Source organism: Salmo trutta, unplaced genomic scaffold, assembly GCF_901001165.1.
Source record: "Salmo trutta unplaced genomic scaffold, fSalTru1.1, whole genome shotgun sequence".
NCBI classification, from domain to species: Eukaryota; Metazoa; Chordata; class Actinopteri; order Salmoniformes; family Salmonidae; genus Salmo; species Salmo trutta.
Genome location: NW_021823412.1, coordinates 679,794 through 706,428, shown reverse-complemented (window position 1 = coordinate 706,428; position 26,635 = coordinate 679,794). Strand labels below are relative to the sequence as shown.

The 26,635-nt window shown below is 42.7% G+C and overlaps 1 protein-coding gene across 4 annotated transcripts in view; it reads left to right on the top strand.

Annotated features, from left to right (window-relative positions):
• The window catches only part of LOC115190786 (circadian locomoter output cycles protein kaput-like), a 35,428-nt gene that overhangs the window by 4,969 nt on the left and 3,824 nt on the right, over positions 1-26,635 (top strand). The window contains exons 2-22 of one of the 4 annotated variants that reach the window (XM_029748856.1): positions 3,041-3,179; positions 4,091-4,180; positions 4,570-4,629; positions 6,043-6,191; positions 6,620-6,711; positions 8,284-8,373; positions 9,124-9,244; positions 9,561-9,674; positions 10,205-10,323; positions 13,162-13,244; positions 16,131-16,237; positions 16,373-16,520; positions 17,696-17,774; positions 18,581-18,731; positions 19,373-19,479; positions 19,855-19,938; positions 21,149-21,307; positions 23,576-23,797; positions 24,355-24,572; positions 24,717-24,846; positions 24,950-25,069. In XM_029748856.1, coding sequence (XP_029604716.1) covers positions 4,164-4,180; positions 4,570-4,629; positions 6,043-6,191; positions 6,620-6,711; positions 8,284-8,373; positions 9,124-9,244; positions 9,561-9,674; positions 10,205-10,323; positions 13,162-13,244; positions 16,131-16,237; positions 16,373-16,520; positions 17,696-17,774; positions 18,581-18,731; positions 19,373-19,479; positions 19,855-19,938; positions 21,149-21,307; positions 23,576-23,797; positions 24,355-24,572; positions 24,717-24,846; positions 24,950-25,069 — 2,370 coding nt within the window. In that variant the 5' untranslated portion in view covers positions 3,041-3,179; positions 4,091-4,163. The remainder of the gene's footprint in view (positions 1-3,040; positions 3,180-4,090; positions 4,181-4,569; positions 4,630-6,042; positions 6,192-6,619; positions 6,712-8,283; positions 8,374-9,123; positions 9,245-9,560; positions 9,675-10,204; positions 10,324-13,161; positions 13,245-16,130; positions 16,238-16,372; positions 16,521-17,695; positions 17,775-18,580; positions 18,732-19,372; positions 19,480-19,854; positions 19,939-21,148; positions 21,308-23,575; positions 23,798-24,354; positions 24,573-24,716; positions 24,847-24,949; positions 25,070-26,635) is intronic. The other 3 variants (XM_029748860.1, XM_029748857.1, XM_029748859.1) reach the window with 3 other exon arrangements.

Genomic DNA, 26,635 nt, shown 5'->3' with positions numbered 1-26,635 from the left:
GTAGGGTGAATTATAGGCAGGGTGAATTATAGGTAGGGTGAATTATAGGTAGGGTGAATTATAGGCAGGGTGAATTATAGGCAGGGTGAATTATAGGCAGGGTGAATTATAGGCAGGGTGAATTATAGGTAGGGTGAATTATAGGTATTATAGGTAGGGTGAATTATAGGTATTATAGGTAGGGTGAATTATAGGCAGGGTGAATTATAGGTATTATAGGTAGGGTGAATTATAGGCAGGGTGAATTATAGGTATTATAGGTAGGGTGAATTATAGGTAGGGTGAATTATAGGTAGGGTGTATTATAGGTATTATAGGTAGGGTGAATTATAGGTATTATAGGTAGGGTGAATTATAGGTAGGGTGAATTATAGGTATTATAGGTAGGGTGAATTATAGGTAGGGTGAATTATAGGTAGGGTGAATTATAGGTAGGGTGAATTATAGACAGGGTGAATTATAGGTAGGGTGAATTATAGGTAGGGTGAATTATAGGTAGGGTGTATTATAGGCAGGGTGAATTATAGGTATTATAGGTAGGGTGAATTATAGGTAGGGTGAATTATAGGCAGGGTGAATTATAGGCAGGGTGAATTATAGGTAGGGTGAATTCTATAGTGAAGAAAAATATAAACGCAACATGAAACAATTTCAGAGATTTTACAGAGTTACAGTTCATATAATGAAATCAGTCAATTGAAATACATTCATTAGGCTCTAATCTATGGATTTCACATGACTGGGAATACAGATATGCCTCTGTTTGTCACAGATACCTTAATAAAAAGTTAGGGACGGGGATCAGAAAACCAGGCAGTATCTGGTGTGACCACAGTTTTCCTGATGCAGCGCGACTCATCTCCTTCACATAGAGTTGATCAGGTTGTTGATTGTGGAATGTTGTTCCGCTCCTCTTCAATGGTTCAGCGAAGTTGGCGGATATTGGCGGGAACTGGAACACTGTAGCACAGGTCAAACTAGAGCATCCAAACATGTTCATTGGGTGACATGTCTGGTGAGTATGCAGGCCATGGTAGAACTGGGACAGCTTCCAGGAATTGTGTACAGATCCTTGCGACATGGGCCGGCGCATTATCATGCTGAAACATGAGGTGATGGCGGCGGATGAATGACGCAACAATTTGTTATCTTTATTTATTTAACCTTTATTTAACTAGGCAAGTCAGTTAAGAACAAATTATTATTTACAATGACGGCCTACCCCGGTCAAACCTGGACAACACTGGTGTCACGTCCTGACCAGTATAAGGGGTTATTTGTTATTGCAGTTTGGTCAGGACGTGGCAGGGGTGTGTTTGTTTTGTGTTGTCGGGGTTTTTGGGTAGTGTTCTATGTTTTGTATTTCTATGTTCTATTTTCTAGTTATTCTATTTCTATGTTTAGTTTATTGTTTTGACCTTCAATTGGAGGCAGCTGTTCCTCGTTGCCTCTAATTGAAGGTCCTATTTAGTAGGGGTGTTTTTCTATGGGTTTTGTGGGTAGTTGTTTCTTGTTTAGCTGTGTGCCTGACAGGACTGTTTTTGTCGTTCTTTTTGTTCAGTGTTCATTTATTTAATAAAGAAGAAAATGAGCATTCACGTACGTGCTGCATTTTGCGGCCGTAACAACTGGGCCAATTGTGCGCCGGTCCTATGAGACTCCCAATCACAGCCGGTTGTGATAGAGCCAATGATCGAACCAGGGTCTGTAGTGACGTTTCTAGCACTGAGATGCAGTGCCTTAAAATTTGAAATAAGCTTTTTTGTTGCATATGGAACATTTCTGGGATGTTTTATTTCAGCTCATGAAACATGGGAGCAACACTTCACACGTTGTGTTTATATTGTGGTTCAGTGTAGTATAACGATATATTGCAGCCTCTTGTTCCAGTGCTAACATCTGATTTGAGTTAATCAAGGGCTTGACTGAATCCATATTTGAATCAGGTGCCTGACCTGGTGCTACTAGGACTGCCCTTGTCTTTGTAGCAGGAGAATTCCTTTCACCCTAGATATGTTTCCCTACTATTAAATGTCTGATGTATGTTTTTAGTATTATGTCTGCCATTTAAATGTGTGTTGGTTTCCTCGGCAAGGGTTCACGTTGCACATTTATAATACAATTCAAATGTGTTTTTATAAAGCCCATTTTATCTCAACAGTTGTGACAAAGTGTTTCTCAGATACCCAGCCTAAAACCCCCAATGTTCACATTTAAACAAAAAAGATGTCTGTCATAAATGTCCAATGGGATCTCCCTGGTAGAGTGAATGGACCAATGGGAACGAGAGATGCTATGTCAGATGATGAATATAGAGATGCTATGTCAGATGATGAATATAGAGATGTTATGTCAGATGATGAATATAGAGATGTTATGTCAGATGATGAATAGAGATGTTATGTCAGATGATGAATAGAGATGTTATGTCAGTTGATGAATAGAGATGTTATGTCAGATGATGAATAGAGAGATGTTATGTCAGATGATGAATAGAGAGATGTTATTTCAGATGATGAATAGAGAGATGTTATGTCAGATGATGAATAGAGAGATGTTATGTCAGATGATGAATAGAGATGTTATGTCAGATGATGAATAGAGATGTTATGTCAGGTGATGAATATAGATGTTATGTCAGATGATGAATAGAGAGATGTTATGTCAGATGATGAATAGAGAGATGTTATGTCAGATGATGAATAGAGATGTTATGTCAGATGATGAATAGAGATGTTATGTCAGATGATGAATAGAGATGTTATGTCAGATGATGAATAGAGATGTTATGTCAGATGATGAATAGAGATGTTATGTCAGATGATGAATAGAGATGTTATGTCAGATGATGAATTAGATGATGAATAGATGTTATGTCAGATGATGAATAGAGATGTTATGTCAAATAGAGATGTTATGTCAGATGATGTTTGTATTAAACACATTAATGTTATTGGCCTAAATGGTGATCAATTGGGGATATTTATAATATTATGTTTTATAAATGTTAAAAATGACCAGTGTAATTTGTGTGCTGCAGGGTGGAGTGATGGCCGTGTTGGGCCCAGCGTCTGGTGTCCAGAGATGATAGAGGTGACCTCAGAGTCACCTTTAACCCCTGACCCCCACCACAACCCCTGAGAGCCAGCTGAAACTGATCACACACAGGCTGCAGTGGGGTAAGGACAGACAGACAGACAGACAGACAGACAGACAGACAGACAGACAGACAGACAGACAGACAGACAGACAGACAGACAGACAGACAGACAGACAGACAGACAGACAGACAGACAGACAGACAGACAGACAGACAGACAGACAGATGCTTCATTAGAGGATATATACACAGTAATGACAGTGTGAATGAATAGTGATTGCTGGTGGGCGTTGACATGGGCCTATTAGAATATGGCTGTATGTTTCCTTCATGTTGATGCTGGTTCGCCGAGCCCCAGTAAAGTGTTATTGATGGAGGAAATGTGTTTTTATAGATGATGTCTGTTGACGACTGGATAGATGGATGGATGATCTGTTTTCATGGGTAATGTGGATGGATGGATGATCTGTTTTCATGGGTAATGTGGATGGATGGATGATGTGGTTATTCACTGTGTAGTGTGTTATGGATGGATGATGTGGTTATTCACTGTGTGTAGTAGTGTGTTATAGATGGATGATGTGGTTATTCACTGTGTGTAGTAGTGTGTTATGGATGGATGATGTGGTTATTCACTGTGTAGTGTGTTATGGATGGATGGATGATGTGGTTATTCACTGTGTGTAGTGTGTTATAGATGGATGATGTGGTTATTCACTGTGTAGTGTGTTATGGATGGATGATGTGGTTATTCACTGTGTAGTGTGTTATGGATGGATGATGTGGTTATTCACTGTGTAGTGTGTTATGGATGGATGATGTGGTTATTCACTGTGTGTAGTGTGTTATGGATGGATGATGTGGTTATTCACTGTGTAGTGTGTTATGGATGGATGATGTGGTTATTCACTGTGTGTAGTGTGTTATGGATGGATGGATGATGAATGAATGATGTGTGTGCTAATTCATGGCTCTTGCTGATCGTTCCAGGTCTTCTTCCAAATGACTACCTCAGGCCTAAAGACTGTTTCACTGCAGCCACAGTCCTGAACAACAGCCAGTCATGACATCAAGCATAGGGTAGGGTATAACACACACTGTCCCCTACTGGTGTACGCATTCAGAAATACTAGCCGTTACTCCCTCCTACCCACTGACTAGGATACCACTTTTTATGAACTACAACACCTCTCTCTCTCTCTCTCTCTCTCTCTCTCTCCCTTTGTGTCTCTCTCTCTTTCTCTCTCCCAATCTCTTTCTCTCTCCCAATCTCTCTTTCTCTCTCTCTCTCCCATTTTCTCTCTCTTTCCCAATCTCTTTCTCTCTCTTTCTCTCTCGCTCTCTTTCTCTCTCTCTCTCTCACACGCACACACACACTCAGGATGACATATTGTTAAATGTTATAATAATGATAACTATTTTCAGATGATTTATTTCAAACAGAACCCTAAAGCCTTTTCCTTTCTCAGGGATGATTCCAGCATCTTCGATGGGTCGATGGAAGAAGATGAGAAGGACAAAGCAAAACGGTAAGACACCACCACCACCATGACATCACCACCACCATGACATCACCACCACCATGACATCACCACCACCATGACATCACCACCACCATGACATCACCACCATGACCTCCATATCATAACTAATCACTAAGGCCCTGATTATCTGAAACAGGACTAACACACAGCTGATTCACATAACTAATCACTAAGGCCCTGATTAGCTGAAACAGGACTAACACACAGCTGATTCCCATAACTAATCACTAAGGTCCTGATTAGCTGAAACAAGACTAACACACAGCTGATTCACATAACTAATCACTAAGACCCTGATTAGCTGAAACAGGACTAACACACAGCTGATTCACATAACTAATCACTAAGGCCCTGATTAGCTGAAACAGGACTAACACACAGCTGATCCACATAACTAATCACTAAGGCCCTGATTAGCTGAAACAGGACTAACACACAGCTGATTCACATAACTAATCACTAAGACCCTGATTAGCTGAAACAGGACTAACACACAGCTGATTCACATAACTAATCACTAAGACCCTGATTAGCTGAAACAGGACTAACACACAGCTGATTCACATAACCAACTAATCACTAAGGTCCTGATTAGCTGAAACAGGACTAACACACAGCTGATTCACATAACTAATCACTAAGACCCTGATTAGCTGAAACAGGACTAACACACAGCTGATTCACATAACTAATCACTAAGACCCTGATTAGCTGAAACAGGACTAACACACAGCTGATTCACATAACTAATCACTAAGGCCCTGATTAGCTGAAACAGTACTAACACACAGCTGATTCACATAACTAATCACTAAGACCCTGATTAGCTGAAACAGGACTAACACAGCTGATTCACATAACTAATCACTAAGACCCAGATTAGCTGAAACAGGACTAACACACAGCTGATTCACATAACTAATCACTAAGACCCAGATTATCTGAAACAGGACTAACACACAGCTGATTCACATAACTAATCACTAAGACCCTGATTAGCTGAAACAGGACTAACACACAGCTGATTCACATAACTAATCACTAAGGTCCTGATTAGCTGAAACAGGACTAACACACAGCTGATTCACATAACTAATCACTAAGACCCTGATTAGCTGAAACAGGACTAACACACAGCTGATTCACATAACTAATCACTAAGACCCTGATTAGCTGAAACAGGACTAACACACAGCTGATTCACATAACTAATCACTAAGGCCCTGATTAGCTGAAACAGGTGAGACACGTTGCCATTCAGTGAGACTGTAGATAGAACATTCTAACCACCCAACTGATAAAAAGGGCCAGAGACTCTCCATTCTATTCTTCATTGAAAGGTCTTTTTTTAAAGTATATTCCATTGTAATCTAATCTGTAATCTATTGTAATCCACAGCGTGTCCCGTAACAAGTCGGAGAAGAAGAGACGAGACCAGTTCAATGTCCTCATCAAGGAGCTGGGGACCATGTTGCCTGGCATCACACGCAAGATGGACAAGTCCACCATCCTGCAGAAGAGCATCGACTTCCTGTGTAAACACAACGGTACCCGCCCCCTTTACTACCACTTTCTGTTTCTACTTCCTGTTGTTGTGATGAATGTAAACAAACAGAAGTGTTGCTTTTGAGAGTCATGGACATATAACGTAAATGTAAATTCTTCTTGAGTAATGTCATGAATACATACATTATTGAGTAATGTCATGAATACATACATTATTGAGGAGTGTACACTGAGGATATGAGGAGCAAATAGTGTTTTAAAATAGAGTATTTTAGGTACTGGTGAAGGTCCCTTTATGAATTTACCAGGGTCAGATGTTGACTGGTGAAGGTAACTTTATGATCTTATCAGGGTCAGATGTTGACTGTATTGAATAAATGGTGTATTCGAATGTATATTTCTATATAGTATATTGTGTGTATTCTCATGTATATTTCTAAACACTATAATGTGTATGTGTCTCTAACAGAGATCTCTGCTCAGTCTGAGTCCAGTGAGATCAGACAGGACTGGAAACCTCCGTTCCTTAGCAACGAGGAGTTCACCCAGCTCATGCTGGAGGTGAGATACACAACATTACCCTACGATTACTACTACTGTACTACCCTACTAATACTACTATAATACTACCCTGCTATTACTAATATTACTACAGTATTACCCTACTATTACTACTAATACTACTACAGTACTACCCTACTATTACTAATATTACTACAGTATTACCCTACTATTACTACTAATACAAATACAGTACTACCCTAATATTATTAATACTACTACAGTACTACCCTACTATTACTAATACTACTACAACAGTACTACCCTAGTGTTACTAATACTACTACAGTACTACCCTACTATTACTACAACTACTACAACAGTACTGCCCTACTATTGCTAATACTACTACATTACTATCCTACCTACTATTACTATTACTACTACAGTATTAGCCTACTATTACTACTACTACTACGACAATACTACCCTACTATTACTACTACTACAGTACTACCCTATTACTACTACTACTACGGCAGTACTACCCTACTATTACTACTACGACAATACTACCCTACTATTACTACTACTACAGTACTACCCTATTACTACTACTACTACTACAGTACTACCCTACTATTACTACTACTACAGTACTACCCTATTACTACTACTACTACAGTACTACCCTACTATTACTACTACTACAGTATTAGCCTACTACTACTACTACGACAATACAACCCTACTATTACTACTACGACAGTACTACCCTACTATTACTACTACTACAGTACTACCCTACTATTACTACTACTACAGTACTACCATATTACTACTACTACAGTACTACCCTACTACTACTACAGTACTACCCTACTATTACTACTACTACAGTATTAGCCTACTACTACTACTACGACAATACAACCCTACTATTACTACTACTACAGTACTACCCTACTATTACTACTACTACAGTACTACCCTACTACTACTACTACTACAGTACTACCCTACTACTACTACAGTACTACCCTACTATTACTACTACTACAGTACTACCCTACTATTACTACTACTACAGTACTACCCTATTACTACTACTACAGTACTACCCTACTACTACTACAGTACTACCCTACTACTACTACAGTACTACCCTACTACTACTACAGTACTACCCTACTACTACTACTACTACAGTACTACCCTATTACTACTACTACAGTACTACCCTACTACTACTACAGTACTACCCTACTACTACTACTACTACGACAATACAACCCTACTATTACTACAACTACAGTACTACCCTACTATTACTACTAGGATAAACATGATCATCATTTAAACAGAGAATAGATCATTTCCCCAGGTGTTGTTTTGCAGATCCCACTATCATACTATCATCAGACTACTACTCTGTTAGCGTTCTGACAGACTGGTTACAGTCATATTAACTAAACTGTAATGTTGTAGGCTCTAGATGGATTCTTCACAGTAGTAATGACAGATGGGAACAGTCATATTAACTAAACTGTAATGTTGTAGGCTCTAGATGGATTCTTCATAGCAATATTGACAGATGGGAACAGTCATATTAACTAAACTGTAATGTTGTAGGCTCTAGATGGATTCTTCATAGCAATAATGACAGATGGGAACATCATCTTTGTCTCTGAGAGTGTCACGTCCTTACTGGAACACCTGCCGGTGAGTAGGACTGTCTGTGTTCCGATTGGTACCACAATACTATTGGATAGAAGCATTTATTTACATGTATTTACAATGCATAGTACCAAGAGCAGCATTACCTGATATCATTTGATTTATTTTTGTTTTACCAGGTAAGTTGACTGAGAACACATTATCATTTACAGAAACAACCTGGGGAATAGTTACAGGGATGAATGAGCCAATTGGAAGCTGGGGATGATTAGGTAGCCATGATGGTTTGAAGGCCAGATTGGGAATTTAGCCAGGACACCGGGGTTAACACCCCTACTCTTACAATAAGTGCCATGGGATCTTTAGTGACCATGGAGAGGACACCCGTTTAACGTCCCATCCAAAATACAGCACCCTACACAGGGCAATGTCCCCAATCACTGCCCTGGGGCATTGGGATATTATTATTATTATTTATTTTGTTTAAGACCAGAAGAAAGAGTGCCTCCTACTGGCCCTTCAACAACACTTCCAGTAGCATCTGGTCTCCCTTCCAGGGACCAATCAGGACAAACCCTGCTTAGCTTCAGAAACAAGCCAGCAGTGGGATGCAGGGTGGCGTGCTGCTGGCGTGCAATTAACTCATTCCAATTCATTTCTTATTCGTTTCCTAGTTAAAAAGCACTTGGATGTTTTGAAAGTGTACAATAAAATGTGTCTATACCTTCTCCAGTTGTGTTGAGTTCAACATGGTTTGTGTGTGTGTGTGTGTGTGTGTGTGTGTGTGTTCCCCAGTCGGACCTGCAGGACCAGAACCTGTTAAACTTCCTCCCCCTGAATGAACACTCGGAGGTGTACAAGGCTCTCTCCAAACACCCCTCCGACCCCGAGAGCCTCGGACCAGAGTACCTCAAGAGTGAGTAACACCCAATCACATTGCCACCTTATTGGCTGCTGGCCTATCACATTGCTCCTTATACACTGCTGTCCAATCAGATCACCTGTTATACAACTGCTGTCCAATCAGATAACTTGTTATACACTGCAAGCAGTCATCTTCTCTGTCCAGCACAATGCTGCAGTGCTGTGGAAATATATCGGCCATGTTGTATCTGTAAAAGTCTGTAAACACTAAAATGTTTTTAAGAGAAATGATTGCAATGTAGTTAAGGGCGGTGTTCGTTGTGTTTGATATTTTAATTGTGATTGTTTTTTGTCATGTATTTTTTTAGCCAAGAACCAGCTGGAGTTTTGTTGCCACGTGTTGAGAGGAGCCATTGACCCTAAAGAACCTGCCGTCTACGAACACGTCAAATTCATCGGCAACTTCAAGTCGCTGAACGACGGTGAGCGTCTGTTTGTATTAGAAAAGCAAACTGATCTTGTTTTATCAGCTGTAGAACAAGATGAACAGCTGTTTGTTAGATCATCTTTTCTGGTTTCTACTCATGGTAACGCCCCTCTCTCCTCTCCTCTCCTCTCCTCTCCTCTCCTCTCCTCTCCTCTCCTCTCCTCGTCCTCTCCTCTCCTCGTCTCTCCTCTCCTCGTCTCTCCTCGTCCTCTCCTCGTCCTCTCCCTCGTCCTCGTCCTCGTCCTCTCCTCGTCCTCGTCCTCGTCCTCTCCTCGTCCTCTCCTCTCCTCTCCTCGTCTCTCCTCTCCTCTCCTCGTCTCTCCTCTCCTCTCCTCGTCTCTCCTCTCCTCGTCCTCTCCTCTCCTCGTCTCTCCTCGTCTCTCCTCTCCTCTCCTCTCCTCTCCTCGTCTCTCCTCGTCTCTCCTCGTCCTCTCCTCGTCTCTCCTCGTCCTCTCCTCTCCTCGTCTCTCCTCGTCTCTCCTCTCCTCTCCTCTCCTCTCCTCTGCTCTCCTCTCCTCTCTCTAGTCCCCAACACCACCAGGAATGGTTTAGCAGGAGTGTTACAGAGATCCCTACAACCTGCCTTTGATGACCTGGTCTGCTTCGTAGCCACCGTCAGGCTGGCTAAACCACAGTTCATCAAGGTGAGACACACATCCACACACACACACACACACACACACACACCACACACACACCCACACACCACACACACACCCACACACCACACACACACACCCACACACCACACACACCACACACATACACCACACACACTTGCGCTGAGCAATTAGTGCTTCTTGAGGTCGGTTCGGTTTCGGTTCGATTAATGAAAAAATAATCCTGGTTTTCGATTTGAATTATTTATTTGTAAACATTAAATGCACTATGCATTATGTGGGTTGAATGCTGTAACAACACAGAATACAAGTCCCATGATGGTAGTGACGGCCCATTACTGCTAATCACTTATTAACCTTCAGATATTCACATTACTCTACTTTTATAAAATATTTCAGTTCTGTATATTACATTTGTTTTATTTGATGACTTTATTATTTCATTCCAAGTCATCGTCTCATCTCTATAGAGATGCTGTCTGACAAAAACACTATTTTAGTAGTTCTTCAAAGTAAATAAGGCATTATTTAATGACTGCTGAATACCAACTATCAATCACTTAGATCCTGTATTTCCAGGTAGAGATACCTCACGAAGAAACTGCTCTTGATCGCACGTTCTTCTCTCTTCTCTAGGCGTGCAAAGGATTATGGTCATTGTAGTTAATTACCATGTTTTCTGCACTAAACTATGTAGAATATTGGCCTGTTGAAAACTGAAACTCCCTACTTGTCACGTCCTGACCATAGAGAACTTGTATTTTTCAATGGTAGAGTAGGTCAGTGTAAGGTCTGTCGTCAGTAATGGACCAAGGCGCAGCGGGAATGTGGATACTCATATTTTTAACAAACTCGAGTAAAGCATCCACAGGAAAAAAAACAATAAACACGACAGGAACAGTTTTGCAGGCACACAAAACACAGTGCAAAAACAACTACCCACAACCCCAAAGAAAGACACACACCTGTTTATAGGACTCCCAATCAGAGGCAACTAGAACCACCTGCCTCCAATTGAGAGTCCAACAACCAATCTACACATAACACAAAAACCTCTGCCACGTCCTGACCAAAACGAATACAATTGCTCCCTCTGCTGGTCAGGATGTGTCAGTCAGGGCGTGACTGGGGGGGTTTTGTCTAGTTTATTTATTTCTATGTTGGTTCTAGTTTCTCTTTTATATGTTTTTTTTTGTTGTATGATTCCCAATTAGAGGCAGCTGGTCATCGTTGTCTCTAATTGGGGATCATATTTAAGTTGTTGTTTTTCCCACTAGTGTTTGTGGGAGATTATTTTTGAGGTAGTGTATGTTGTACCTCTTTGTCACTGTCTGTTGTTTTTGTTTATTAGTTTATTGTATGTCCTGCATAGTTTCACAGATAAATAAAGATGTGGAACGATACACACACTGCGCCTTGGTCTCATTCTTACGACGACCGTGATACTACTATAACGCACAGTTCGGGCTTGATCTGATTTGTCTCTAGAAAAATTGTGCATTGAGCTCACATAAAAAAACTGAACAAAATGGAATTCAAATAATTGAACCAACGTTGGTCAGTTAGTTGTTTAAAAGCTCACAATTAACCAACATTTTGGTTAATCGCTCAGCACTTACACACACACACACACACACACACACACACACACACACACACACACACACACACACACACACACACACACACACACACACACACAATGAAGTAACAGAAAGTTGATGGTCAAGCCTATTTAACAAACAGTATTGAACACAACAAAGCTACACCTGCATATACATATTTTCTATATTATATACACTCACCGGACAGTTTATTAGGTACACCACCCTGTTCACTAAAATGGATCACTCCTACAGACAGTGAGTCACGTGACAGGGGCTTGCTATATAAACCAGGCAGACAGGCTTCAAGGCATTCAGTTACTGTTGTATTGAACATTAGAATGGGCAAAACTAGTGACCTAAGAGGCTTTGCGGTATGATCGTCGGTGCCAGGCGCCGGATCTAGTATCTCAGAAATGGACGTACTCCTGGGCTTTTTCACAACAGTGTCTAGCGTTTACCGAGAATGGAGCGACAAACAAAACGACAAACAAAAAAACGTCCAGTCAGCGGCAGTCCTTTGGGTGAAAACAGCTCGTTGATGGAGAGGTCGAAGGAGAATGTCAGGAATTGTGCGAGCTAACAGACGGGCCAAAAACAAGCAAATGACTTAGGCAGAACAACAGTGGTGTGCAGAACGGCATCTCAGAACGCACAGCTCGTTGGTCCTTGTCAAGGACGGGCTATTGCAGCAGACGACCAAATCAAATCAAATGTATTTATAAAGCCCTTCTTACATCAGCTGATATCTCAAAGTGCTGTACAGTTTCTCTAGATGGATTCTTCACAGTCATAATAACAGCCTAAAACCCCAAACAGCAAGCAATGCAGGTGTAGAAGCACGGTGGCTAGGAAAAACTCCCTAGGAAAAACTCCCTAGAAAGGCCAGAACCTAGGAAGAAACCTAGAGAGGAACCAGACCACACCGGGTTCCACTCCTATCAGCTATAAACAAGAAGAAGCGGCTCCAGTGGGCACGTGAGGATGAACACTGGACAATTGAGGAGTGGAAAAACATTGACAACTGCGTGATGGCTGTGGAACGTTTCAGACACCTTGTAGAATCCATGTCCCGAAGAATTCAGGCTGTTCTGGAGGCAAATTGGGTGTATATTGAGTGTATATTGAGTGTATATTGAGTGTATATTGTATACTGAGTGTATATTGTATACTGAGTGTATATTGTCTATCTATATTCAATCATCTATATTATATGTAATATATATTGATATCTATCTTGTTGTCTATCCCTCCATAGGAGATGTGTACAGTGGCGGAGCCCAATGAAGAGTTCACCTCCCGACACAGCCTGGAGTGGAAGTTCTTATTCCTAGACCACAGGTAACACAGTCTGTAGTAGAAGTTGTTATTCCTAGACCACAGGTAACAGTCTGTAGTAGAAGTTATTATTCCTAGACCACAGGTAACACAGTCTGTAGTAGAAGTTATTATTCCTAGACCACAGGTAACAGTCTGTAGTTGAAGTTCTTATTCCTAGACCACAGGTAACAGTCTGTAGTAGAAGTTGTTATTCCTAGACCACAGGTAACACAGTCTGTAGTAGAAGTTGTTATTCCTAGACCACAGGTAACACAGTCTGTAGTAGAAGTTGTTATTCCTAGACCACAGGTAACAGTCTGTAGTAGAAGTTCTTATTCCTAGACCACAGGTAACACAGTCTGTAGTAGAAGTTGTTATTCCTAGACCACAGGTAACACAGTCTGTAGTAGAAGTTGTTATTCCTAGACCACAGGTAACACAGTCTGTAGTAGAAGTTGTTATTCCTAGACCACAGGTAACAGTCTGTAGTAGAAGTTGTTATTCCTAGACCACAGGTAACAGTCTGTAGTAGAAGTTATTATTCACAGGTAATTCATTCTGTATAATTAGATGGTTTCACCATTAAAGTGCACCACTCATTGTCCTCAGTTGACCTGACATACCACACACACACACACACACACACACACACACACACACACACACACACACACACACACACACACACACACACACACACACACACACAGTCTTGTACAGCTAACCTTGTGGGGACACACAATTCAGTCCCATTCAAAATCCTATTTTCCCTAACCCGTACTCTTACCCTAACCTTAACCCAAAAACCTAACCTTAAACCTAACCCAAGCTCTTAACACTAAAACTAACCCTAGCTACTAACCTTAAAACTAACCCTAGCTCCTAACCCTAGCTACTAACCTTAAACCTAACCCTAGCTCCTAACCTTAAACCTAACCCTAGCTACTAACCTTAAACCTAACCCTAGCTCCTAACCTTAAACCTAACCCTAGCTCCTAACCTTAAACCTAACCCTAGCTCCTAACCTTAAACCTAACCCTAGCTCCTAACCTTAAACCTAACCCTAGCTACTAACCTTAAACCTAACCCTAGCTCCTAACCTTAAAACTAACCCTAGCTCCTAACCCTAAAACTAACCCTAGCTCCTAACCCTAGCTCCTAACCTTAAAACTAACCCTAGCTACTAACCCTAAACCTAACCCTAGCTCCTAACCCTAGCTCCTAACCCTAAAACTAACCCTAGCTCCTAACCCTAAAACTAACCCTAGCTACTAACCTTAAACCTAACCCTAGCTCCTAACCCTAAAACTAACCCTAGCTCCTAACCCTAAAACTAACCCTAGCTCCTAACCCTAAACCTAACCCTAGCTCCTAACCCTAAAACTAACCCTAGCTACTAACCCTAAAACTAACCCTAGCTACTAACCTTAAAACTAACCCTAGCTACTAACCCTAGCTCCTAACCCTAGCTCCTAACCCTAAAACTAACCCTAGCTCCTAACCCTAAAACTAACCCTAGCTCCTAACCCTAAAACTAACCCTAGCTCCTAACCCTAACCCTAGCTACTAACCCTAAAACTAACCCTAGCTCCTAACCCTAGCTACTAACCCTAAAACTAACCCTAGCTCCTAACCCTAAAACTAACCCTAGCTCCTAACCCTAACCCTAGCTCCTAACCCTAGCTCCTAACCCTAGCTCCTAACCCTAACCCTAGCTCCTAACCCTAGCTCCTAACCCTAGCTCCTAACCCTAAAACTAACCCTAGCTCCTAACCCTAAAACTAACCCTAGCTCCTAACCCTAACCCTAGCTCCTAACCCTAGCTCCTAACCCTAGCTCCTAACCCTAGCTCCTAACCCTAACCCTAGCTCCTAACCCTAGCTCCTAACCCTAGCTCCTAACCCTAAAACTAACCCTAGCTCCTAACCCTAAAACTAACCCTAGCTCCTAACCCTAACCCTAGCTCCTAACCCTAGCTCCTAACCCTAGCTCCTAACCCTAGCTCCTAACCCTAAAACTAACCCTAAACCTAACCCTAGCTCCTAACCCTAGCTCCTAACCCTAAAACTAACCCTAGCTCCTAACCCTAAAACTAACCCTAGCTACTAACCTTAAACCTAACCCTAGCTCCTAACCCTAAAACTAACCCTAGCTCCTAACCCTAAAACTAACCCTAGCTCCTAACCCTAAACCTAACCCTAGCTCCTAACCCTAAAACTAACCCTAGCTACTAACCCTAAAACTAACCCTAGCTACTAACCTTAAAACTAACCCTAGCTACTAACCCTAGCTCCTAACCCTAGCTCCTAACCCTAAAACTAACCCTAGCTCCTAACCCTAAAACTAACCCTAGCTCCTAACCCTAAAACTAACCCTAGCTCCTAACCCTAACCCTAGCTCCTAACCCTAGCTCCTAACCCTAGCTCCTAACCCTAGCTCCTAACCCTAACCCTAGCTCCTAACCCTAGCTCCTAACCCTAGCTCCTAACCCTAAAACTAACCCTAGCTCCTAACCCTAAAACTAACCCTAGCTCCTAACCCTAACCCTAGCTCCTAACCCTAGCTCCTAACCCTAGCTCCTAACCCTAGCTCCTAACCCTAAAACTAACCCTAAAACTAACCCTAGCTCCTAACCCTAACCCTAGCTCCTAACCCTAGCTCCTAACCCTAGCTCCTAACCTTAACGTAATCCTAACACTAATGCTAACCTTAACCCTAAACCCCCTAGAAATAGCATTTGACCTTGGGGGAACAGCAAAATGTCCCCAGTTGGTCAAAGTTTTGTTTGTTTACTATTCTTGTGGGGACTTCAGTTATCAGTTAAACACATCCACACACACACATCCTCAAGTGGTATTATGTTAATAAGCAGGCTGGGTAACTGATTATTTCATTTCCTCCCTCCAGGGCTCCACCAATCATAGGCTACCTTCCATTTGAGGTTCTGGGGACGTCGGGGTACGACTACTATCATGTAGACGACCTGGAGACACTGGCCAAGTGTCACGAACACTGTGAGTTACACACACACACACACACACACACACACACACACACACACACACACACACACACACACACACACACACACACACACACACACACACACACACACATACTCTGACCGCCTCTCTCTCCTCTCTGTCTAGTGATGCAGTATGGTAAAGGGAAGTCGTGTTACTACAGGTTCCTGACTAAAGGTCAACAGTGGATCTGGCTCCAGACTCATTACTACATCACCTATCACCAGTGGAACTCCAGGCCTGAGTTCATCGTCTGCACACACACCGTCGTCAGGTAGGGAGACCATACACACACCGTCGTCAGGTAGGGAGAACATACACACACCGTCGTCAGGTAGGGAGAACATACACACACCGTCGTCAGGTAGGGAGACCATACACACACCGTCGTCAGGTAGGGAGAACATACACACACCGTCGTCAGGTAGGGAGAACATACACACACCGTCGTCAGGTAGGGAGAACACACACACAACGTCGTCAGGTAGGGAGAACATACACACACCGTCGTCAGGTAGGGAGAACATACACACACCGTCGTCAGGTAGGGAGAACACACAACGTCGTGTGTAGCTATGGAGAGGTGACTTGTTCTGTTCTCTGTGTAACTATGGAGAGGTGACTTGTTCTGTTCTCTGTGTAGCTATGGAGAGGTGACTTGTTCTGTTCTCTGTGTAACTATGGAGAGGTGACTTGTTCTGTTCTCTGTGTAGCTATGGAGAGGTGACTTGTTCTGTTCTCTGTGTAGCTATGGAGAGGTGACTTGTTCTGTCTCTCTGTGTAGCTATGGAGAGGTGACTTGTTCTGTTCTCTGTGTAGCTATGGAGAGGTGACTTGTTCTGTTGTCTGTGTAACTATGGAGAGATGACTTGTTCTGTTCTCTGTGTAGCTATGGAGAGGTGACTTGTTCTGTTGTCTGTGTAACTATGGAGAGGTGACTTGTTCTGTTATCTGTGTAACTATGGAGAGGTGACTTGTTCTGTTCTCTGTGTAGCTATGGAGAGGTGACTTGTTCTGTTCTCTGTGTAACTATGGAGAGGTGACTTGTTCTGTTCTCTGTGTAGCTATGGAGAGGTGACTTGTTCTGTTCTCTGTGTAGCTATGGAGAGGTGACTTGTTCTGTTCTCTGTGTAGCTATGCGGAGGTGACTTGTTCTGTTCTCTGTGTAACTATGGAGAGGTGACTTGTTCTGTTCTCTGTGTAGCTATGGAGAGATGACTTGTTCTGTTCTCTGTGTAACTATGGAGAGGTGACTTGTTCTGTTTTCTGTGTAGCTATGGAGAGGTGACTTGTTCTGTTGTCTGTGTAGCTATGGAGAGGTGACTAGTTCTGTTCTCTGTGTAACTATGGAGAGGAGACTTGTTCTGTTCTCTGTGTAGCTATGGAGAGGTGACTTGTTCTGTTCTCTGTGTAACTATGGAGAGGTGACTTGTTCTGTTCTCTGTGTAGCTATGCGGAGGTGAGGGCAGAGCAGCGTAGAGAGCTGGGTATCATTGAAGAGCCCCCCCCTGAGGTAACTGTGGACAAGGTGAGACACATTACTTGTGTTGTTGTTGCTTTGCTCACCATATTGATGTGGGGTTTCCCTCTTTCTTATTAATGTAACTATGACTGTCTAAGTGGTAGCTATCTATCTGTTATTAATATAACTATGACTGTCTACGTGGTAACTATCTATCTGTTATTAATGTAACTATGACTGTCTAAGTGGTAGCTATCTATCTGTTATTAATATAACTATGACTGTCTAAGTGGTAGCTATCTATCTGTTATTAATATAACTATGACTGTCTAAGTGGTAGCTATCTATCTGTTATTAATATAACTATGACTGTCTAAGTGATATCTATCTATCTGTTATTAATATAACTATGACTGTCTAAGTGGTAGCTTTCTATCTGTTATTAATATAACTATTACTGTCTAAGTGGTAGCTTTCTATCTGTTATTAATATAACTATGACTGTCTAAGTGGTAGCTTTCTATCTGTTATTAATATAACTATTACTGTCTAAGTGGTAGCTATCTATCTGTTATTAATATAACTATGACTGTCTAAGTGATATCTATCTATCTCTTATTAATATAACTATGATTGTCTAAGTGGTAGCTATCTATCTGTTATTAATATAACTATGACTGTCTAAGTGGTAGCTATCTATCTGTTATTAATATCACTATGACTGTCTAAGTGGTAGCTATCTATCTGTTATTAATATAACTATTACTGTCTACGTGGTAACTATCTATCTGTTATTAATATAACTATGACTGTCTAAGTGGTAGCTATCTATCTACCTCCATTGTGATTTGTCTCCTCTCTGCTCCCTCTAGCAGAGTCAAGACAGTGGATCTGAGTCTCAGCTCAACACAGTTTCCAGCCTGAAAGAGGCACTGGAACGCTTTGATCGTAGCCACACCCCCTCCTCCACCTCTCTGTCCTCACACAAGACCTCCTCACAGCTCTCAGACAACACCTGTACCTGTAAGAGAACACACACACAAACACACACACACACATCTCAGACCACACACACACACACACACACACACACGCACACACACATCTCAGACCACACACACACACACACACACACACACACACACACACACACACACATCTCAGACCACTCACACACACATCTCAGACCACACACACACACACACACACACACACACACACACACACACACACACGCACGCACGCACGCACACACACATCTCAGACCACACACACACACACACACACACACACACACACACACACACACACGCACACACACATCTCAGACCACACACACACACACACACACACACACACACACACACACACACACACACACACACACACACACACATCTCAGACCACTCACACACACATCTCAGACCACTCACACACACATCTCAGACCACTCACACACACATCTCAGACCACTCACACACACATCTCAGACTACTCACACACACACACACATCTCAGACCACTCACACACACATCTCAGACCACTCACACACACACACACACACACACACATCTCAGACCACTCACACACACACACACACACACATCTCAGACCACTCACACATTGGTATCTCTGACTATAATTGGATCTCTCATCTCCATAGCAACAGCCTCCAAGCTCCACATGGACATGGCCACGCCCCCTCGTCAGTCACATGCTGCCTCCACCATCGAGATGACATCACAGAGACGCTCCTCCATCAGCAGCCAGGTGAGATCTGATTGGTCAGAATGCGACTGGACAGAAAGTGATTGGAAAAGAACCCCAAAAAATAAGCAAGTTTGTTTTGATTGGGCGGTTGGGTGAGTCCAACAGGTGCTATTAAAATACATAATGAATTGAATCTGTTGTGGAGGAACAGGAGATGACCAGATCCAATTCAACCTGAGAAGAATCTAAATTGAATCAACTCTGAATCAACTGCAACTGAATCAAACTCACACTTAATCCTTATCTGTTGTCTGTGTGTGTGTGTGAATGTGTGTGTGTGTGTGTGTGTGTGTGTGTGTGTGTGTGTGTGTGTGTGTGTGTGTGTGTGTGTGTGTGTGTGTGTGTGTGTGTGTGTGTGTGTGTGTGTGTGTGTAGTCTATGAGTTCTCAGACCACGGGACACAGTGTTGCTCCCGTCCATCCTGTGATACAACAACCCCAACTACAGCCAGACGTACAGGTGAGAAACACTATCTATCTACCCTATTCACCTGGTACCCATCTATCCAAGGTTACAGCCCTAATGGAACCCTTTTCCCTATATAGTGCACTACTTTTGACTTAGCCCTATGGAGCCTGGTGAAAAGTAGTGTACTAAATAGTGAATATGGCGCTTATTTGGGACACTATGCTAAAGTGTGACGATCCTCCAGCCATTCAGTACTAGTATGTCAGACATCAGAACCTCTCTACAGCCATTCAGACATCAGAACCTCTCTACAGCCATTCAGTACTAGTATGTCAGACATCAGAACCTCCCTACAGCCATTCAGTTCTAGTATGTCAGACAGCAGAACCTCTCTACAGCCATTCAGTACTAGTATGTTAGACATCAGAACCTCTCTACAGCCATTCAGTTCTAGTATGTCAGACAGCAGAACCTCCCTACAGCCATTCAGTACTAGTATGTCAGACAGCAGAACCTCTCTACATCCATTCAGTACTAGTATGTCAGACATCAGAACCTCTCTACAGCCATTCAGACATCAGAACCTCTCTACAGCCATTCAATACTAGTATGTCAGACAGCAAAACCTCCCTACAGCCATTCAGCCATTCAGACATCAGAACCTCCCTACAGCCATTCAGTACTAGAATGTCAGACAGCAGAACCTCCCTACAGCCATTCAGTACTAGTATGACAGACATCAGAACCTCCCTACAGCCATTCAGACATCAGAACCTCCCTACAGCCATTCAGACAGCAGAACCTCTCTACAGCCATTCAGTTCTAGTATGTCAGACAGCAGAAACTCCCTACAGCCATTCAGTACTAGTATGTCAGACATCAGAACCTCCCTACAGCCATTCAGACATCAGAACCTCCCTACAGCCATTCAGTACTAGTATGTCAGACAGCAGAACCTCTCTACAGCCATTCAGTACTAGTATGACAGACAGCAGAACCTCTCTACAGCCATTCAGTACTAGTATGTTAGACATCAGAACCTCTCTACAGCCATTCAGACATCAGAACCTCCCTACAGCCATTCAGTACTAGTATGTTAGACAGCAGAACCTCTCTACAGCCATTCAGTTCTAGTATGACAGACAGCAGAACCTATTGTAGCCTGACACTGCTTGCTGGTCATATAACATGGTGGGAGCAATCTTTCTCCCTCTGTTTCCCTCTCTCTCTCTTCCCCCATTACTCCCCCTCCAACCCCAAGCCGGTGCTGGAGTTCTCCGCCCAGGTGAATGCTATGCAGCACCTAAAGGACCAGCTAGAGCAGAGGACCAGGATGATTCAGGCCAACATCCAGAGACAGCAGGATGAACTCAGAGCCATACAGGACCAACTACACAGAGTACAGCCCCCAGCCATACAGGTAGGAGGTATAGACCCCATACAGGTAGGAGATATATAGACCCCATACAGGTAGGAGATATATAGACCCCATAGAGGTAGGAGGTATATAGTCCCCATACAGGTAGGAGTGGGGGGTATAGACCCCATACAGGTAGGAGAAATATAGACCCCATACAGGTAGGAGAAATATAGACCCCATACAGGTAGGAGAAATATAGACCCCATACAGGTAGGAGATATAGACCCCATACAGGTAGGATTTATATTGACCCCATACGGGTAGGAGTTATAGACCCCATACAGGTAGGATATATATTGACCCCATATAGGACCAACTACACAGAGCACAGCCTTCAGCCATACTGGTAGGAGAAATATAGACCCCACACAGGTAGGAGAGATATAGACACCATACAGGTAGGAGTAATATAGACCACATACAGGTAGGATATATAGACCCCATACAGGTAGGATAATATAGACCCCATACAGGTAGGAGATATATAGACCCCATACAGGTAGGATAATATAGACCCCATACAGGTAGGATAGATATAGTCCCCATACAGGTAGGAGAAATATAGACCCCACACAGGTAGGAGAGATATAGACCCCATACAGGTAGGAGTAATATAGACCCCATACACGTAGGATATATAGACCCCATACAGGTAGGATAATATAGACCCCATACAGGTAGGAGTAATATAGACCCCATACAGGTAGGATATATAGACTCCATACAGGTAGGATAATATAGACCCCATACAGGTAGGAGATATATAGACCCCATACAGGTAGGATAATATAGACCCCATACAGGTAGGATAGATATAGTCCCCATACAGGTAGGAGTAATATAGACCCCATACAGGTAGGATAGATATAGTCCCCATACAGGTAGCATAATATAGACCCCATACAGGTAGGATATATATAGTCCCCATACAGGTAGAAGTAATATAGACCCCATACAGGTAGGATAATATAGACCCCATACAGGTAGGATATATATAGACCCCATACAGGTAGGATAATATAGACCCCATACAGGTAGAAGATATATAGACCCCATACAGGTAGGATAATATAGACCCCATACAGGTAGGATTTATATTGACCCCATATAGGACCAACTACACAGAGCACAGCCTTCAGCCATACAGGTCAGAGATTATAGACCCCATACAAGTAGGAGGTATATAGACCCCATACAGGTAGGATATATATTGACCCCATATAGGACCAACTACACAGAGCACAGCCTTCAGCCATACTGGTAGGAGAAATATAGACCCCACACAGGTAGGAGAGATATAGACCCCATACAGGTAGGAGATATATAGACCCCATACAGGTAGGATAATATAGACCCCATACAGGTAGGAGTAAAATATAGACCCCATACAGGAAGGAGATATATAGACCCCATACAGGTAGGATATATAGACCCCATACAGGTAGGAGTAATATAGACCCCATACAGGTAGGATATATATAGACCCCATACAGGTAGGATAGATATAGACCCCATACAGGTAGGATTTATATTGACCCCATACAGGTAGGAGAAATATAGACCCCATACAGGTAGGAGATATATAGACCCCATACAGGTAAGATAGATATAGACCCCATACAGGTAGGATTTATATTGACCCCATACAGGTAGGAGAAATATAGACCCCAAACAGGTAGGATATATATTGACCCCATATAGGACCAACTACACAGAGCACAGCCTTCAGCCATACTGGTAGGAGAAATATAGACCCCACACAGGTAGGAGAGATATAGACCCCATACAGGTAGGAGGTATATAGACCCGATACAGGTAGGATATATATAGACCCCATACAGGTAGGATATATATAGACCCCATACAGGTAGGATATATATAGACCCCATACAGGTAGGATAGATATAGACCCCATACAGGTAGAAGATATATAGACCCCATACAGGTAGGAGTTATAGTGACCCCATACAGGTAGAATAGATATAGACCCCATACAGTTAGAAGATATATAGACCCCATACAGGTAGGATATATATAGACCCCATACAGGTAGGATATATATATAGACCCCATACAGGTAGGAGATATATAGACCCCATACAGGTAGGATATATATTGACCCCATATAGGACCAACTACACAGAGCACAGCCTTCAGTCATACAGGTAGGCTATATACACAGACAGACAGATCTGCACAGACACACACAGAAATAAACACGCACACAGAGACCCGTATGATTGACAACTGTTGTTTCCGTGGTGATAGATGTTAATGCAGCAGCCTGGCGGAGCGTTGAATGTCCAGCTGCCTCAGGTGGGGGTGGTGCCACAGGGAGCAGTTCTGACCAATCAGGTGCAGCAGACGGTCCTAAACCCCGCCCATACAGGAAGTCAGCTCACCATTCAGCAGCAGCAGACACCTCCCCCTCAACAGAACCTTCAACTGCAGCAAAACAACTCTCTCGCTCAGGTATTCAGCCAAGCAGTGGTATGTTATGTTCATATTATCTTTATAAAACATTATGTTGGGTTGTTTTTTAAATTTTATGTTATGGTGTCTTATGTGTATTATATGTTATGTTATTTAGTAGTTATGTTATTTAGTTGATATGTTATTTAATAGTTATGTTATTTAGTTGATATGTTATTTAGTAGTTATGGTATTTAGTTGTTATGTTATTTAGTTGATATGTTATTTAGTTGTTATGTTATTTAGTTGATATGTTATTTAGTTGATATGTTATTTAGTTGATATGTTATTTAGTTGATATGTTATTTAGTTGATATGTTATTTAATAGTTATGTTATTTAGTTGATATGTTATTTAGTTGATATGTTATTTAGTTGATATGTTATTTAGTAGTTATGTTATTTAGTTATATGCTATGTTTTGTTACGTTCTGTAATATAATCACCATGGTAATAGATAGCTGAACAGCCACAGTGTTAGACCTGTCTTATCAATTACATCATCTTTGTGAGAACCTGCTCTCTCTCTCTGTCTCTCTCTGACATCATCTCTGTCTGCCCTCTGTCTCCCTCTAGGTCCAGCAGCAGCGTCAACAGTACCAGCAACCGCAGCAGCAACAGCAGCAGCGTCAACAGCAACAACAGCAGCAGCAACAGCAGCAGCAACAACCTGTCTACAACATGATCATGTCCCAGCCTGGCCAGCCCAACCTACTACAGATCAGTACCAGTCTACCACAGAACAACACACAACAAGCTGTAGCCACCTTCACACAAGACAACACTCAGATACAGTATGTACACACACACACACACACACACACACACACACACACACACACGCACTGATTACATATTGAACATGTCTCCTCTCTCTCCAGGTTTCTGGTGGGCCAGCAGTACTGATTACATAATGAACATGTCTCCTCTCTCTCCAGGTTTCCGGCGGGACAGCAGTTGGTGACTAAGTTAGTGACAGCTCCCATGGCATGTGGAGCGGTTATGGTGCCGACCTCTATGTTCATGGGACAACCGGTCATCGCTTACAACCCCTTCGGAGGGCAGCAGGTAACACACACACACACACACACACACACACACACACACGTTCATACATGTGTACACACACTGTCACCCCCCTAACACCCTAACCCTACCTCTCTCCTATCAGGGTGGTCAGACTCTGACCCTCCAAGCAGCCCAGCCCCAACAGAACCAGCCTGACAGCCAGACACAGACGGCTGTAGTGGCACAGAGTAACCAACAGGGGGCGCAGCAGCAGTTCGTACAGGTAACATCTAGTTTCAACAGCATCAGTTCTGACAGGTAACATCTAGTTTCAACAGCATCAGTTCTGACAGGTAACCTCTAGTTTCAACAGCATCAGTTCTGACAGGTAACCTCTAGTTTCAACAGCATCAGTTCTGACAGGTAACCTCTAGTTTCAACAGCATCAGTTCTGACAGGTAACCTCTAGTTTCAACAGCATCAGTTCTGACAGGTAACCTCTAGTTTCAACAGCATCAGTTCTGACAGGTCACCTCTAGTTTCAACAGCATCAGTTCTGACAGGTAACGACTAGTTTCAACAGCCATAGACAGGCAGTTCACAGAGGGATGGAGTGTGTATAGCCATGGATTAGGGCTGAGTCCAAAATGGCACCCTATTCCCTATGGGCCTGGTCATCAGTAGTCCTTTCTGTAGAGAATCTGGTGTCATTTCAGACAACCAGACTGCACCCAAACTGCTACAGACCTATATCTATCCTACACTGCCTTTCTAAGGTCTTCGAAAGCCAAGTCAACAAACAGATTACCGGCCATTTCGAATCCCAACGCACCTTCTCCGCTATGCAATCTGGTTTCAGAGCTGGTCATGGGTGCACCTCAGCCACGCTCAAGGTCCTAAACGATATCATAACCGCCATCGATAAGAAACAATACTGTGCTGCCGTATTCATTGACCTGGCCAAGGCTTTCGACTCTGTCAATCACCACATCCTCATCGGCAGACTCAACAGCCTTGGTTTCTCAAATGATTGCCTCACCTGGTTCACCAACTACTTCTCTGATAGAGTTCAGTGTGTCAAATCGGAGGGCCTGTTGTCCAGACCTCTGGCAGTCTCTATGGGGGTGCCACAGGGTTCAATTCTTGGCCCGACTCTTTTCTCTGCATACATCAATGATGTCGCTCTTGCTGCTGGTGATTCTCTGATCCACCTCTACACAGATTACACCATTCTGTATACTTCTGGCCCTTCTTTGGACACTGTGTTAACAACCCTCCAGACGAGCTTCAGCTTCAATGCCATACAACTCTCCTTCTGTGACCTCCAACTGCTCTTAAATACAAGTAAAACTAAATGCATGCTCTTCAACCGATCGCTGCCTGCACCTGCCCACCCATCCAGCATCACTACTCTGGACAGTTCTGACTTAGAATATGTGGACAACTACAAATACCTAGGTGTCTGGTTAGACTGTAAACTCTCCTTCCAGACTCACATCAAACATCTCCAATCCAAAGTTAAATCTAGAATTGGCTTCCTATTCCACAACAAAGCATCCTTCACTCATGCTGCCAAACATACCCTCGTAAAACTGACCATCCTACCGATCCTCAACTTTGGCAATGTCATTTACAAAATAGCCTCCAATACCCTACTCAATAAATTGAATGCAGTCTATCACAGTGCCATCCGTTTTGTCACCAAAGCCCCATATACTACCCACCACTGCGACCTGTACGCTCTCGTTGGCTGGCCCTCGCATCATACTCGTTGCCAAACCCACTGGCTCCAGGTCATCTACAAGACCCTGCTAGGTAAAGTCCCACCTTATCTCAGCTCACTGGTCAC